This window comes from Lithobates pipiens, unplaced genomic scaffold (genome assembly GCF_037356315.1).
Source record: "Lithobates pipiens isolate NorthernLeopardFrog02 unplaced genomic scaffold, aLitPip1_a1.2 Scaffold_8, whole genome shotgun sequence".
In the NCBI taxonomy this organism is placed as follows: Eukaryota; Metazoa; Chordata; class Amphibia; order Anura; family Ranidae; genus Lithobates; species Lithobates pipiens.
The window spans coordinates 548,590,486-548,606,827 of NW_027507903.1; the positions used below are offsets into that span (position 1 = coordinate 548,590,486).

The window sequence follows — 16,342 nt, forward strand, 5'->3', positions numbered from 1 at the left end:
CTGTAATCTGTAAGATTACAGTACTGTGTGTGTTTTTAATTTTTTGAATTTGGCGCCGATCTCCGCTCCCGTGCGCCATAACGTCGCAGGGAACGGAGCTCGGTGGCACTATGTGAATAGAGCGGAGGACAGCTCGCACACACAGCAGGGGGACATCGCTGGATCCAGGGGACAAGGTAAGTAACTTCTCCCTGTATCCAGCGATGCGATCCCGATTCTGGCTCAGGGTTACCTCTTATGGTACTGAAATACCAGCCGGAGCCAGACTCAGGATCACCGCCAGGGAGGTTAAGTGTGCGGACAGGTGTCTTATATACAGGTAATGAGTTCAAACACGTGCAGTTAATACAGGTAATGAGTGGAGAACAGGAGGGCTTCTTAAAGAAGGAATAACAGGTCTGTGAGAGCTATCATTCTTACTGGTTGGTTGGTGATCAAATACTTATGTTATGCAATGAAATGCAAATTATTTATAAATCATACAGTGTGATTTTCAGGATTTTTGTTTTAGATTCCATCTCTCACAGTTGAAGAGTACCTATGATAAAAAAAATTACTGCTCTCTACATGCTTTGTAAGTAGGAAAACCTGCAAAATCGGCAGTGTATCAAATACTTGTTCTCCCCACCGTGTCATCCATAGCAGACAATGCAATGGCAATGGGCATTTCTGAGGAGGCAGAGCATGTTTTCCTGAATCTCTCTCATAGATCAGTACCTGTATTGCTGGACAGGAGCCGATTCTTGACCAAGTGATACTGAAGCCAATAAGCAATTAAAATAGGGATTACATTTTTCTATTAAAAAACAGGCCAGCTGCAATAAATTAAATTTTTTTTTAATAGCTACAGTTTAGCTTTGCCATAAAAAAGGTGTTTCCAAAATTGTCAACATTAGAATCATGGCAAGAATTTAGACCTGGTTCATACCTATGCATTTTTTTTAAGCACGTTTTCAGTTTTGCAGAAACACACTATAGTCCATTTAACATGGTTTGCTATGGATGTAGTTCACATCTGTGAATTTTTATTGGAAAGGGCCACAGACTTTTTTTCTGGTTTTTGGTTCCAAAGTCTTCAATGGATCAAAAACATGTATTGAAAAACACAAAATGCACCTGGAATATGCAAACTGCAACCTGCATAGGTGTGAACCAGGCCTAAAGCTGTAGATCATTAAGTATCACATTCAGTTTAAATTCTTTGGCTGGTCCAGGCTGCAAAGAAGAAGCAGGGTGACCCATTTGGCACAAAAATCTGAACTTTAATGTTAAAAAAAAAAAAAAAAATCTTTAGTTTTAGTGAGCTAACTTACTTGTAATGAAGGATGTCTAATGAGCAGGGCCCTCCGATTCCTTCTGTATTGAATTGTACTGTCTGCCCTACTATTGTAAAGTGCTGCGCAAACTGTTGACGCTATATAAATCCTGTATAATAATAATATTCTGCAGGGATTAATGAAAATCTTCACTGCAGGGATGCCCCGTCCTCTTCCTGTCTCAGACCTTTTGGTGATGAAGGAGTTAGTTTGAGGTCTTCTGTAAAAATTTCTCCAAGGAGAACCTACCTCCCAATAAACCTCATTGATAAATGATCTTTCACTTCTGTAACACTATCCGTGAACAGGGGAGGGGGAGTCTGATGAGTCTCAGGATTCTATCCCCCATTCACAGATCATGTTACAGGCATTGAAAGAATGGACAAGGTAGGTCTTAGTCAGTGACTTTTTCAAAGAACTCCTATAACCAAGAGAGACAAGAACACAAGGCATCTTTGCAAAGAAGATTTCTCCAGGATCGAGATGTCTGCCCAACATGAGACATACTTCATTACAGGTAAGTTAGGTTGCTAAAGATATCGAGAATTTTTTTTTTGTTAAACATTAACATTTCAGCTCTATAGAAATCAATGAACATGTAGTAGCACAAGCCACCAGAAAGGCAAATGATGGATTCACATATTGCAGGGCTCAGGCATGGAATAAGTACTGTTTTCCACATACAGTGGAATTGCAGGGCATACGTTTACTTGCCATAACAGAAGTTAAAGGGTTAGTTCACCTTCACCAAATAGCTGCCTATCCAGATAAGGGGAGTCTGTAGATAAAAACAAGCGGTGCAGCTTTGACCAAAGTTAAATAATGCCCTTGCGATAGGTGTAGGCCATTTTACATAACTCATGAAGCATGACTGGAATACTTCTAGGAAGTTGCTAAGGGTAGCCTAATGTTACTCCTTTGATGAAGGTGAGCAGTAATGTTAGGCTTCCCATAGCAACATCCTAGAAGTATTCTAGTCAGTCTTCATGAAGTACGTAAATGGCCTACACCTATAGCAAGAGCATTATTCAACTTTGATCAAAGCTGCACAGTTTGTTCTTTTGATGTCCCTTATCTGCATAGGCAGTTTTTGGTAAGGGTGAACTATGCCTTTAAAGCCCATTTTAATGCTTTTAATACTGTAATGCAGTCAGGCTACAGTAATGAATATACCTCTTTTTTCCTTTTATTTATAAGTGCTGAAGTGTTAAAAATCGTGTACCAATAGTTTTCTGGATGCACTGTAAGTAGCAGCCAAGCTGTCTAAAACATCCCCTTGCACACTGCTCTAATCAACAGTGGTGCTCGGGAAAAGAGAGCGATGTTGATTAGACAAGTAATAATAATAATAATAATACTATATATACACCCTATTAGATTGTAAGCTCTTATGAGCAGGACTCTTGTATTTTACTGTTACGTCTTCCCTTTTAAATTGTAAAGCGCTGCGTAAACTGTTGGTGCTATATAAATCCTGTATAATAATACTGTATATCAGGGATATGCAATTAGCGGACCTCCAGCTGTTGCAGTACTACAAGTCCCATGAGGCATAGCAAGACTCAGACAGCCACAAGCATGACACCCAGAGGCAGAGGCATGATGGGACTTGTAGTTTTGCAACAGCTGGAGATCCGCTAATTGCATATCCCTGCTGTATATGCTGCCTGACTACTTTACAGTAATACATTAAGAGGGTCCAATCAAACCTTAAATAACTGTAAAATCAGTGTGTGATGAGGTCATCCTGACTGTTATATTAGAATGCCATCACTTCAAGCTTCTACACGCCACTTGTTTATGTGGAGGCCTTAATGTTATGTTAAAGGCTTTTTGTTTTTAAATAACAAACACAATGTACTTACCTGCTCTGTGTAATGGTTTTGCACAGAGCAGCCCCAATCTTCCTCTTCTCGGATCCCCCGGACTCCTTCCCCCTGCCGAGTTCCCCCATAGCAAGCCGCTTGCTATGGAGGCATTTGTGCTAGCTCGCTCCTGAGCCCCACTGTGTGTGTCCATAAGAGAAGCCAATGGCTCTGGCTGCTGTGTCTGAACCAATGAGGAGGCAGAGAGCCAGGACAGCAACCGCTCTCATGCACATCAGGGGGTCGGGCTAATGTTGGGGGGAAGCTGCATACTGATGGTTTTTTACCTTCATACATAGAACGCATGAAGGTAAAAAAAACCTTTATACTTTAAAACCTCTTTAAATATCCCCCCCATTGGAACAATGCCTGAGCAGTCTCTTGTGTGGCCCCACATGCTGCAATCACAATATGTCTGACATCTTGTGCCCCATACCATAGCAGTTTTGAATGGGCAGTAAAGAGATGCATGCCACAAAAAGGCCGCAACCAATGCATTACAAATGTGCTTAAATTCTGTATCCCTGAATTGTAAATAATAAATAATTCAAGCTTCTTGTGACCTCTAAACTTCTCTTGAGCAGTATATCTCTATCCTGACTTATTTCCTTGCTCAAGCCCTTATTTAAGGTGAAACAATAATGGCTTTATTATGCGATGGCCCCCACAGGCCTTGCTTAGCTAGTCATAAGGCAAAGCATACACATAATCAGGCTTATGCAATAAGGCAAAGTGGCTTGGCCCGACTATTTGGAATTCATCTTCCTTTGGCCTAGCTCCAGTAAAATCTGATTCGTTTTTACATTATTCTGGCAATCTACTTCGCCTTATTATACAAGTGTGATAATGTTTGTTCACAGCACAACGGTGTATACATGCAAAGCTCTTTATGTGCCTACACATCTGAGACTCAGCTGTATAATGGCAGGAGTGTTGCCTTCTCTATGCTGTTCTTCAGCTCTTCATCCTCCATCAATACCCAACTGAGACTGTGCACTCTGACTCGGGGTGGTTTTAGGCCATTGAAGACCCCCATGACGGTTAAACAAACTCCATCTGCGCCATCCCCGCCTTGATGTTGTACCCCTAAAATGCCATAGGATTTGGGGGGATCTTGCAGCAGGCTGCGCAAGGGGTTGAGAAGGCTTCCCCCATGGGTGGCACAGACAGCAGTGGGTAGGCAGGCAGGGGAACTGGCACCCTGCAGGACCCACAATTCTCCTGGGGTAGTTAAGCAAACTAGGAGCATCCGCAGGATGAGGAATGGGGAGGGGTACAGCAGAGGTAGCATATAGGGGTGTGAAGGTTGGGTCCTGTACTCCAGTGCCAGCTTTATGAGAGGAAGGATATCTCTGCAGCGCAGCGGCAGAGGGGAAACCCTGTCCCACCAGGAGGCCTGGATAGATTCCTTGTCTGCTGAGGCCGGAGACTTTAAAGAGCCCCCTAGAAGTAAAACAAGGATCATGGTGAGAGCATGTCAAAATACAAAACAAGCAAGTACACATTAACATAGGCAAGAGCTACACCTCAACCTAGATTGAACTACAGTTAGGAACTACAACTACTGAGCCACATAGTGCTCTACTGTAAGTGTTATCATGACAACCAGTAGAGGGAGCTCTGCACCCTTACCCCTTGCACCTATGTCCTATTGGCATTGTGGCTTTGACACATCTGCTTTAAATGATATTCCATCTATGCAACTCGTGTAGTCTTAAAAAAAAAAAAAAGGTAAAGAAAAAGTTACTTCTTTCTGGGGTCACAAAAAATTATGAGGCAAGCATTGATAAAAGAGAAAAAAGAGAAAACACCTCAATTTATAGCCTGCTAGGAAGGTACACAGTGTGGGTTGTTTGTTGCCTGAAAATGCTTCAGCAGTGACATGTGATGGCGGAGGAAATGAAGTCTCTTGCTAGGAAGTCCCTGGAGAGGAGGGTTGTTGAATCTGCCTTTAGCGAGCCACTGGCTTTGAGGGATTGCCCAGGCCCTGTTATGAGGGAGGGTCTGCATTTGATTAATCTGGAGAGAATCCCTTTAAAGTTTTGGGATTTGGCCAGCCTCTCGCTCCATGGCAGACTATGTGATGGGCAACCTTAAAGAGGAAGTAAACCCTAATGGGTTTACTTCCTCTTTCATTCCCTGCAAAGGCAAAGCATAATGGACTACTATGCATCGCATAGTAGTCCATCATGTGTCACTTACCTGACACAGGAGCCAGCGAAGTCACCGCTGTCCCCTGTAGTCCGGCGCATCCATCTTCTCGGTGGGGTCTCGCAGCTCCGCCGCTGTCATTCGGCGAAGCCGCGATGACGTCACTCCCGTGCATGCCGCGCTCAGTGCGCCTGCGCGCTGCTGTCTACGGCACATGCGCCATAGACAGCGGTGCCTGTCTTCGGGCAAATATCTCCTAAACCGTATAGGTTTAGGCGATATTTCTTGGGCCTACAGGTAAGCCTTAATCTAGGCTTACCTGTAGGTCAAAGTGTGTTGTAAGGGTTTACAACCACTTTAAGCATCGCTCTGTGGAGAACTGTGGTTGTCCAAGAGTGGAGTGTGACCGTGTGGTGGAGACGATGGACTATTTATTGCCTCAGTGCCCCTTCAATGTAGAAGTCTATAAGCGCATGGGCGGGGGTCTGGGTATCCCTTTCCTTTCCTGCTTGAGTTATGCAGAGTGATCGTATGGGTCTTTTGAGACTCATTGGGATTTTAATACGCTTTTTTTAGTTAGCTTAGTAGTCTGTTACTTCAGGTGGATTGCACGGTGTCAGGTTTCCACTCACAAAAAAAGTCCTTCCTGTTGAGTTGGTGGTACATAACATTCTGGGTGAGGTTGGGAGATTTGGGGTCTTGAGGACAGGTGGAGGCCGGGGGCCAGGACAAGGACAAGGACAGAGAGTAATGTCGGGTGCCCGTAGCTGCATTCTCTCAATCTCTGGGTGTACCGCTTTTCTTTCTGTCCTTTCACGTCACCTAGATTTTGTTACAATCAGATTTTTGAAAAAAGGCTGAATGCCTGGGATAAATGTGTAATCATTTCTTAGCCTGAGGGTGTGTTTAGGTGGAGGTTAGGTTGAATGATGATGATGATGAATTATTATGATGATGGATGCTTAACGATGATATGAAAATTAGTCTTGGTTTGTATACTTAGTTTTTTTTAAATGTTTATTTTTCTGTCAAAAAAGCCATTTTCAGGGTTTTTATGCTGAAGTAAGCTATTTTTTTGTTTATTTATATATAAATTGTATATTTGTAGGATTTTTAATAAACAAAAATTTACACAGTGTGGGAAGTTCAATTAAAGTGCGGAGCGCTAATTCTCAGCACTCAGCAATGCTACCTAACAAACGTTTACCTGTATAATAGCATGCGTCTAATTTTTTATAAAAAAACAAAAGATATCAGTTGCATACATGTGCAAATAGATGTGAAACTAAGAGTTATGCAAAGGCAAATTTACATTAGAAGGAATCTAGAAACAAATACTACTCAAGGTATTATCACCACATACACATAATAGCATGTTTTTTTGGGGTTTTTTTTTGCATAAGCCTGCAGGTACCACATGTTAAAAAGGGGACACCATCCCGGACTGAAAAATGTAGTTCTGACTGGAGAATCCTTCATAAGAAAGAAAGAAGATACTCGCTTCACTATTTTCTCCTGATGTGTTCCTGGCTGTATAGAGACAGGCCAAGAGACACCCATGCAGAACTTTAAAACATCTGAGGTTTTTGATGAACATATCCTTTAAATACATCTCTGCATACCTGTATGTTGGGCGAGGAATACAAATCGCACCCAGGCGGCTCCTCTCTCCTCCACAGCCAGCAGAGTGATGGGCTCACATGTTAATCCAGTCTCCTCTTTGACCTCCCGGCACAGCCCATCGACCAGGGTCTCGCCTCTCTCCAGACGTCCAGCTGGGAGATACCAGGTACCTAGGCACTCAGCTTTGGCCTCCTGCATCATCAGTACCTCATCCTGCAGAGCAGAACACAAAGAGAGATAGATAAATAAATATAATCTATAATATATTATATATATATATATATATATATATATATATATATATATATATATATATATATTCTTAAATAAGAAGTACCATCCCAAATATCGCTACCAGGCCCTTTGCCCCAGGAGCATGAAGGGACCCAGCGTTGACCAGAATTCATAAAGTCCCATATATGTTTTCCTAAGACCTGGTTTACACAGGTGTCAGCCGATAGAAGTTAGGTGTGTGCAGCAAGCTCCACATAAGCTTCGGCTTATATAAGAGCAGTGGGAACATAAAGCTTTGATAAAGCATTTGCAGAACTTTCAGCAAGCTTTATTGAAGATTTAAAGTACCATTCAACTCCAGGTGGTAAATGCCGAACAGGGATCCCAATGGGATTGCTGATGGCTACTTTGAACAAGCTGCTAGCAGACTTTAGCACTTCTTGAAGCTTGCTTAAAGTGGCCAACAGCACTCTAATTAGGATCTATTTTCAGCATTTACAAACTGGAGCTGAATGGTACTTTTAGGCTTGATTCACATCTATGCATTTTTTGTGCTTTTTGCATATTTGCTCTACAGAACGTGTTCCATAGGAAACCATGTTAAATGGGCTGTGGTGCAAATCTGCAAAAAGCACTAAAAATGCCTAAGGCTGGGTTCACACCATTGCGAATTGGATGCAGGTTCTCTGGATCCAATTTGCAATAGCAGATTTTGACCAGCTCTCTATGGAGCTGGTTCACATATCTCAGCTGTGGCTCCTGTGGCTGTGGCTCCTGTGGCTGTGGCTCCTGTGGCTGAATTTGCACAGGAGTCCTGTGCATCTTTTGGTCTGTTTCAGGTCCGAAATTCAGCCAAACATATGGGCTGAAATTGGACCTGAAACGGTGAACCAGGACGCATCGGACCCTTGTTGCAAGCCGTATGCGGTAATGGTTTGAACCCAGCCTGAAAGCTTCAACAAAGCTTACTGAAATCTCTGCACATGCTTCATCAAAGCTTGCTGTTCACACTGCTCTTATACAAGCTGAAGCCCATGTGAAACCGCCTTACAAAGCTTTTGAGCAGCTTTGCTGAAGTCTAACTGCTTAAGGACCACCTCACCCCGATATATATACGTCGGCAGAAGGGCACAGCTGGGTACAATCACATACCTGTACGTGATTCTTTAAGTGCCCAGCCGTGGGTCGGGAGCGCACCACCGGCGGCGCGCTCCCGACCCGGTCCTGAGCTCCGTGACTGTGGCGGATCTGAAGAACAAGGAGAGATCTGTGTAAACAAACCTCTCCCGTGCGTCCTAGTGTGGCTGTCACCAATCGTCTTTTCCCTTTTATAGGGAAGGACGATCAGTGATGTCACATGCCAGGCCACGCCCCCTAAAATAAAATAAAAAAAAACACAACGTCATACATAACATCTACACTGCCCCCTAGTGGTTAACTCCTTCACTGCTAGTGTCATTTACACAGGAATCAGTGCATTTAAATAGCACTGATTGCTGTATAAATGACAATGGTCCCAAAAATGTGTCAAAAATGTCCGATGTGTCCGCCAGAATGTTGCAGTCACAATAAAAATCGCTGATCGCCACCATTACTAGTAAAAAAAATATATATATATATTATATATATATATATATATTAATAAAAATGCTATAAAACTATCCCCTATTTTGTAAACGCTATAACTTTTGCGCAAACCAATCAATAATCACTTAAAAGTGTGAATGATGGGTTATGGCGCTAAACCCAAAATATTGTATACCTGGTGTATTATAGCCTGTCTGTGACAAGGAAATAAAATAAAACTGGTTTGTATGGTGATCTATATGCAAAACATATTATTGTGTGGCAAAAACTGTAATTCAGTGCTGAAATATTAGTTAAATATTAATTAAGAAGTGGTGGTAATTAATGTGTTAAACATGTGCTAACACAGAAATGAAATTAATATAGATTGAATACAACATATAACAATTACACGTTATAAAATTCATTCAAAATTATTGTGCAAACATCATTGCGTGTGAAAAAACTTTCAAACACGCGTCCTAGGATCACTGAAAAAATGCCCCATGTAACAATGTCCCAGGTAGCAGTGAAATAAAATAAAGTTACAAGTGCAAAAAGTGCCAATATCTTTGAAGGACGCCATGGTGTGCTGAAAGGGTTAATCCTGTGTCTAGGGTGGTCCCTTCAATCTTCAATGCAGAGAAAACAATCTTCCCCAGTGCGCCACTCAGTGCTGTGGTAATGTGAATGCTTTCACCAGAACTTATACCCCTGCGGGGTTGGATGGGCTTTCACAGTATGAGCCACTGTGCTGCTATCTGGCCTCTGCTCAGTGGCGTTTTTTACCAAAAATATGTAGAATAAGAGAGCCGATTGCCTAGCAACCGGCTGTTTGTTTACATCACATGACGGCTGTGATTGTACACGGCCGTCATGTGATCAGGAGGGCCAATCACAGAGCCCTCCTGCCGATCCGAGATGTGCCGTGTGCGGGTGACACAAGCGCATCGGGATCGCGCCGCTGCGCGGGCACGCACACGATCCCCCTCCTTCTGAAGGACGTTCCTGAACGTCCAGTCAGAAGAAAGAGGCTCCCACCCGGCCGTATATATACACATTGGCCAGGTGGGAAGTAGTTAAAGGGGTTGTAAAGGTTTGTGCTTTTTCACCTTAATGCATCATTAGGGCGAACACTTTGCAGTCACCGGCCCCCCAGCCCCCCCATTTAACATACCTGAGCCCCAAATTTCAGTCAGCGAGTCCCCGCCGTCCCTCTCTCCACGGGTTCCCGGCACTTGATTGGATAGATTGACAGCCAATGGCTGCGCTGCTATCAATCAAATCCAATGACGCAGGCACCATGGGGAGTTCTGTATTCACCCTCTGTGGATGCCGAATGCTGGACTTGGGAGCGCACTTGCAAGGTAACCCCCCTCGGGACACCGCTTCTCCTAGGGGGTGATTTAACGTGGGGAGGAGCCGCAACAGCCGCCGAGGGACCCCAGAAATGGATGTTCTGGGTCACTCTGTGCAAGACGAGCTGCACAGTGGAGGGAAGTATGACATGTTTGTTATATTAAAAAATGTTCCTGTAGTATCACTTTAAAGATACACAGTACTTTCTGACAAATGTTACAGAAACCACAAAGTAACTCACCTGCTCATTTAGTAATACACCCACGACAATGTAGCAGACATTGTGTCTCAATTTGAGGGGTCGAGGACTCTCCGACATCATATCATATTGGTCAGGCAGTGGGGCAGCTCCCCCGCTTAACAGAGTTTTCAATTCTTCCTCCAGACCTGAAGACATCTCTGAAAAACAGCAGAGACATTCCGTGCATTTGTGTGTGTATGATAGATATATATATGCATACACACACACCTACATTTCTTCATATAGATAAGCAGCCTGTGTATAATGGCAGAACCCATTCCTTGATCTGTATATAATGACAGGATCCCCTCCTGTGCTGTATACATTGACAAAATCCCTCCATGGTACATAACAGGATCCTTTCCCTATGCCGTATATATGAAGACAGGATCCCTCCCTCCCTGTGCTGTATATAATGAAAGGATCCATCTCCTGCATATACCAGGATCCCTTTCTTGAGATTATATATATATATATATATATATATATAGGCATGATCCCCCCCTCTCCCTGTGCTGTATATAATAACAGAATCCCTCTATATCTATGATATATACCAGATTACCAGGATCTCTCCCTCCCTGCGCTGTATATAATGAATGACACGATCTCCCAGCCTGTGTTGTGTATATACAGCCCAGGCAGAGAGATCGTGATCATCCAGCTCTCCATTGATGCACAGCCTCCCCCCTCCCCCCCAACATCTCGATGATCCATGCGCACTCCTTGCTCTCCCGGCCCCGCCCCCCTCCTCTGCTCCCCATTAATTGAGTCCTCCATCTAAGAGCCCCATTATCTCACCTGAGTCCATCCAACCCGGAAGTAGTGGACTTGCCTCTCTGTGCGCTTATTGGTGGTGGGCGGTCGAGCCTCTGTTTCTTACTGGACAATAGGAGACTCTGTGGGGCGTGTCTATGTTTAAAGGTATACAACCTCACTATTGGATTGATATCACTTACATGTCTGGAGGAGTCACGATCGCTCATCACCATTCATTTTATTGTGTGTATTTTATTATTACTTTTTATTAACATTTTATTTTCCTAATTGTCAGCTTATAACAAAATGGCATTGATTGAATGACTATTACTGAATAGACTCCCTATACTCAGGAGCATTTCCCTCTGAGTGAGTACACCCCCCACATTTTTGTAAATATTTTATTATATCTTTTCCTGTGACAACACTGAATAAATGACACTTTGCTACAATGTAAATTAGTGAGTGTACAGCTTGTATAATAGTGTAAATTTGCTGTCCCTTCAAAATAACTCAACACACAGCCATTAATTAACATCTAAACCGCTGGCAACAAAAGTGAGTACATCCCTAAGTGAAAATGTGCAAATTGGGCCCAATTAGCCATTTTCTCTCCCCGGTGTCATGTGACTCGTTAGTGTTACAAGGTCTCACGTGTGGATGGGGAGCAGGTGTGTTAAATTTGGTGTTATCGCTCTCACTCTCTCATACTGGTCACTGGAAGTTTAAAATGGCACCTCATGACAAAGAACTCTCTGAGGATCTGAAAAAAATAATTGTTGCTCTACATAAAGATGGCCTAGCCCAGTGATGGCAAACCTTGGCACCCCAGATGTTTTGGAACTACATTTCCCATGATGCTCATGCACTCTGCAGTGTAATTGAGCATCATGGGAAATGTAGATCCAAAACTTCTGGGGTGCCAAGGTTCGCCAGAAGATCGCCAAGACCCTGAAACTGAGATGCAGCATGGTGGCCAAGATCATACAGCAGTTTAACAGGACAGGTTACACTCAGAACAGGCCTGATCATGATCGACCAAAGATGTTGAGTGCACGCGCTCAGCGTCATTTGCAGAGGTTGTCTTTGGGAAATAGACGTATGAGTGCTGCCAGCATTGCTGCAGAGGTTGAAGGGGTGGGGGGGTCAGCACACTGCATCAAATTGGTCTGCATTGCTGTCATCCCAGAAGGAAGCCTCTTCTAAAGATGATGCACAAGAAAACCTGCAAACAGTTTGCTGAAGACAAACAGACTAAGGACATGGATTACTGGAACCATGTCCTGTAGTCTGATGAGACCAAGATAACTTATTTGGTTCAGATGGTGTCAAGTGTATGTGCCGGCAACCAGGTGAGGAGTACAAAGACAAGTGTGTCTTGCCTACAGTCAAGCATGGTGGTGGGAGTGTCATGGTCTGGGGCTGCATGAGTGCTGCCGGCACTGGGGAGCTACAGTTCATTGAGGGAACCATGAATGGCAAAATGTACTTTGACATACTGAAGCAGAGCACGATCCCCTCCCTTCAGAGACTGGACCATAGGGCAGTATTCCAACATAACCCCAAACACACCTCCAAGACGACCACTGCCTTGCTAAAGAAGCTGAAGGTAAAGGTGATGGACTAGCCAAGCATGTCTCCAGATCTAAACCCTATTGGGCATCTGTGGAGCATCCTCAAATGGAAAGTGGAAGAGCGCAAGGTCTCCAATATCCACCAGCTCCATGTCATCATGGAGGAGTGGAAGAGGACTCCAGTGACAGCATGTGAAGCTCTGGTGAACTCCATGCCCAAGAGGGTTAAGGCAGTGCTGGAAAATAATGATGACCACACAGAATATTGACACTTTGGGCCCAATTTGGACATTTTCACTTTTTTGTTGCCAGCAGTTTAGACATTAATGGCTGTATATTTAGTTATTTTGAGGGGACAGCAAATTTACACTGTTATACAAGCTGTACACTCACTACTATATAATAATAATCGGACACTTATGTGTCCTGAAATCCAGCGATGTTGGCACCGCAGCTGATGTTTCCATCAGCTGTAGGGTGCAAGCCGCCTCCATTGCAAGTAAGGGAACCCGGCAGGGTAACCTCACTGCGCACGCACGAGGCTCCGCTCCTCTCCTACCGGCCCAGCGACAGGGGCAGGAGGAGGGAAACCCAGCTATGACATCAATCAGTTAGCTTGCCTGAGTGGCAAGCTAACCTATTGTGGGTCACAGATTCACTCCCAGGGTTGATCTTGGCTTCAGTCTTAGTTTCCAAGATGGTATCATATTGAGCTCGGTTCTAAAACCCAACTCCGGGAAACCTAAAAACACACTTACAGGGGGTCTGCATGCACACTGCAAGGGTTATGTGCTTATTTATGTGTAGGGGACACAAAAGCAGTTTTATTAACCTAATTATCTGCAGGTAGCACTCCCTGATGAGCTGACCGTGGACTGTTCCTCAGTTTAGATGTCAGAAGATTTAGACCCCTGGGAGCCTAGGGACAAAAAGGCTGCAGGGGCCGGACTAGCAGCACAAAAGGAGCCTGTAGGAGAGGAGTTTCTGGTACAAAAAAAAAAAAAAGAAGTTGACCCCTGCAGTCCAGGCACAGCAGGGGGTTTGGACGCCATTACATAACTAGACCTTACAATTTAGTGCAAGGTTCAAGTTAAAGCACAACTCCACTTTTGTTGAGAAAAAAACATTCCCCTCCGATTGATTTATATACATTGCAGGGATTTTAACAAACTTTGTTGCAGATTCCTACCTTTTTTTATTCTGAAGAAATACATGTGTGTTTGTATCAATGTGGGAAAGTTAGTCTAATGGGAGTGGTTTCATAATTATCAATCAGTTGCTGTACCTGCAGGGCTCAAACCAGGAAAGCAGCTGGACCTGGCCCTGTATCCCTTTAGACATGATTGGATGTATCTCACCAAAAATCTAATTTCTGTTGCAGGGGATGCCTGAAATCTGACATATCTTTGTGCAGACTTGGAAAATCAGTGAGCCAATCACACAAGCAGGAAAATTATGTTTCTGGGGGCCAATATGGGTACAGAACAACTCTAGGTAGCCATATTGCATTTTCAGAAAATGACAGATCTGCAGATTTAAAAAGGGAAAGGTAATTTTTAACCCCTTCCTATCTGCGCTATAGCCAAAAGATGGCTACAGCATGGGCTTAAAATTCTAGAAGGGTGTGCACAGACTTCTTCCCATGATCGTGTGTCCCCTGTGATGTGCTCTGATCGTCGAGTCCTTCGGCCCTTTACCACGTTATCAGCTGTTAGTCAATGACAGCTGATCACAGAAGTAAACAGAGGCCAACGATCAGATATTTTTTTTTTCTCTTCACGATCAGCGTGAGGAAAAGAAGAAAGCTGGTAACTGGCTTTTGTTACAGGGACTTCGGTCCCAAACTGTGCCAACCAGTGCACATCAGTGCAGGAGGAAAAATTACTCGTTTGCAAAATCTTATAAGAATTTGTGAAAAATGTTTGTTTTTTCATAATTTTCAGTCCATATTTGTTTCTGTAGCAAAAAATAAAAACCCCAGAGGTTGATCCAATACCACCAAAAGAGCTCTATTTGTGCGAAAATAAGATAAAACATTTTTGGGTACAGTGTTGCATGACCATACAATTGGCATTCACAGTGAGAGCACTGAAAGCTGAAAATTGGCCTGGTCACAAAGGGGATATAAATGCCTAGTAAGTAAGTGGTTAATAACATTCAATCACAATACAACTTGTGTCCCAATTGTATATGCTATATTTTTTTTTCTTTATTTGTCCCCCCCCCCCAAAAAAGTGGAGTTACCCTTAAAAAAAAAAAAAAAAAAATAGTATGACCAAAGTTTTTTTTTTTTTTGGGGTCCACACCTCTCCTGGGTCACAGGAGTGCCCTTATTTTGCCCCTTGTGTGACCCAGATTCAGCTGACAGCGGGCTACATCCCTTGTTAGCTGACAATGCAGAGCTGGTCCAAGCTCTGGAAAAATGCCAAAATGTAAGGTTGGGATCCACAGATGCCAGACTAGCAGCTGCCCTGCTCTATATGTCTCTTCTACAGTAAGTATCTTAGCTGCCTGCCCACAATGTTTCTTCTAAATCTACCCTGAGCCCTATGCAGTGTATATTCTTGGCATGCCTTGGTGTCAAGATGAATTGACGCCCTGGCTACTGGTATTGTATTGTAGATAATGACCACAAGGTGGTTTCCACAGGACTAAAGAAAAGAATGGGTTCATGGGACCAACTGGCAATACCCAAAAGGGAGGAAGTCCTCAGGACAGAGGAAAAAAGGCAAGTAACTCTGTCTTACATGTCCCAAGGCTAAGCGAGCATTATTTTTTTTTAAAGGTACTTGTATAGCACCGTCAATTTAGGCAGCACTTTACACATACTAGATATTGTACATTCACAGCAGTCCCTGCCCTCAAAGAGCTTACAGTCTTAGGTCCCTCACATTCATATACTAGGGCCAATGTTTTGGAAGCCCACACAGACACAGGGAGAACATGCAAACTTCAGGCAGGTAGTGCCGTGGTTTGGATTCAAAGCGATGGTCCTAGTGCTGCTAGGCAGAAGTATTAATTAGATCCTTTACATATAGGGTAGAGGCAGAGTTACACATACATTTTTTTGTAAGCTGAAGAATAGTGATGGACGAACTTCCGACGGGACGTTTCGCGAAAGCGAAATGCGAACGGACCCAAACGTTCGCGAAACCGAACGTTCGCCGCGGGCCCCATTGACTTCAATGGGAGGCGAACTTTGCAAACCTTCATGTCGAATTTGCGGCCACGTGGTAATTATTAGGGGGTAAAACGTAGTCCCACCATCTGGACAATGACATAATACATGTATGAGGTGAATTTGGGATCGATAACTACAAGCATTTTTATTTTATTTGGGAAATTGTTCTAACAATTCAGGACTATGGAGCTAATGAAGGCAATGGAGGAGAGGGAAGGTCAGGGACCAGGGTAGGCAAAGAAGAGGGTGCAGGAGATGATCACCAGCAGCGTGACATACCGGAATGACACATGCACCGTGATAGAGGCATCTGACAGCAGCACCGTAATACAGAGCACTGACAGCAGCACCGTGACATACAGCGCTGACAGCAGCACCGTGACATACAGCGCTGACAGCAGCACCGTGACATACAGCGCTGACAGCAGCACCGTGACATACAGCGCTGACAGCAGCACCGTGACATACAGCGC

At 43.7% G+C, this 16,342-nt stretch overlaps 1 protein-coding gene across 2 annotated transcripts; it reads right to left on the minus strand.

The window, feature by feature from the left end:
• Positions 1–2,328: 2,328 nt before the first annotated feature.
• NUDT18 (nudix hydrolase 18) lies at positions 2,329–11,258 on the minus strand. 2 transcript variants are annotated; one of them, XM_077469824.1, is made up of 4 exons: positions 11,157–11,258; positions 10,356–10,513; positions 6,955–7,168; positions 2,329–4,624 (listed from the first exon to the last, which is right to left on the minus strand). In XM_077469824.1, the coding sequence occupies exons 1-4, from the start codon at positions 11,164–11,166 to the stop codon at positions 4,092–4,094; spliced, it is 915 nt and encodes a 304-aa protein (XP_077325950.1). In that variant the 5' UTR covers positions 11,167–11,258; the 3' UTR covers positions 2,329–4,091. The 2 variants fall into 2 exon arrangements, with proteins under 2 accessions (XP_077325950.1, XP_077325951.1); XM_077469825.1 differs by lacking the exon at positions 11,157–11,258 and adding an exon at positions 10,913–11,067.
• Between the last annotated feature and the right edge of the window lie 5,084 nt (positions 11,259–16,342).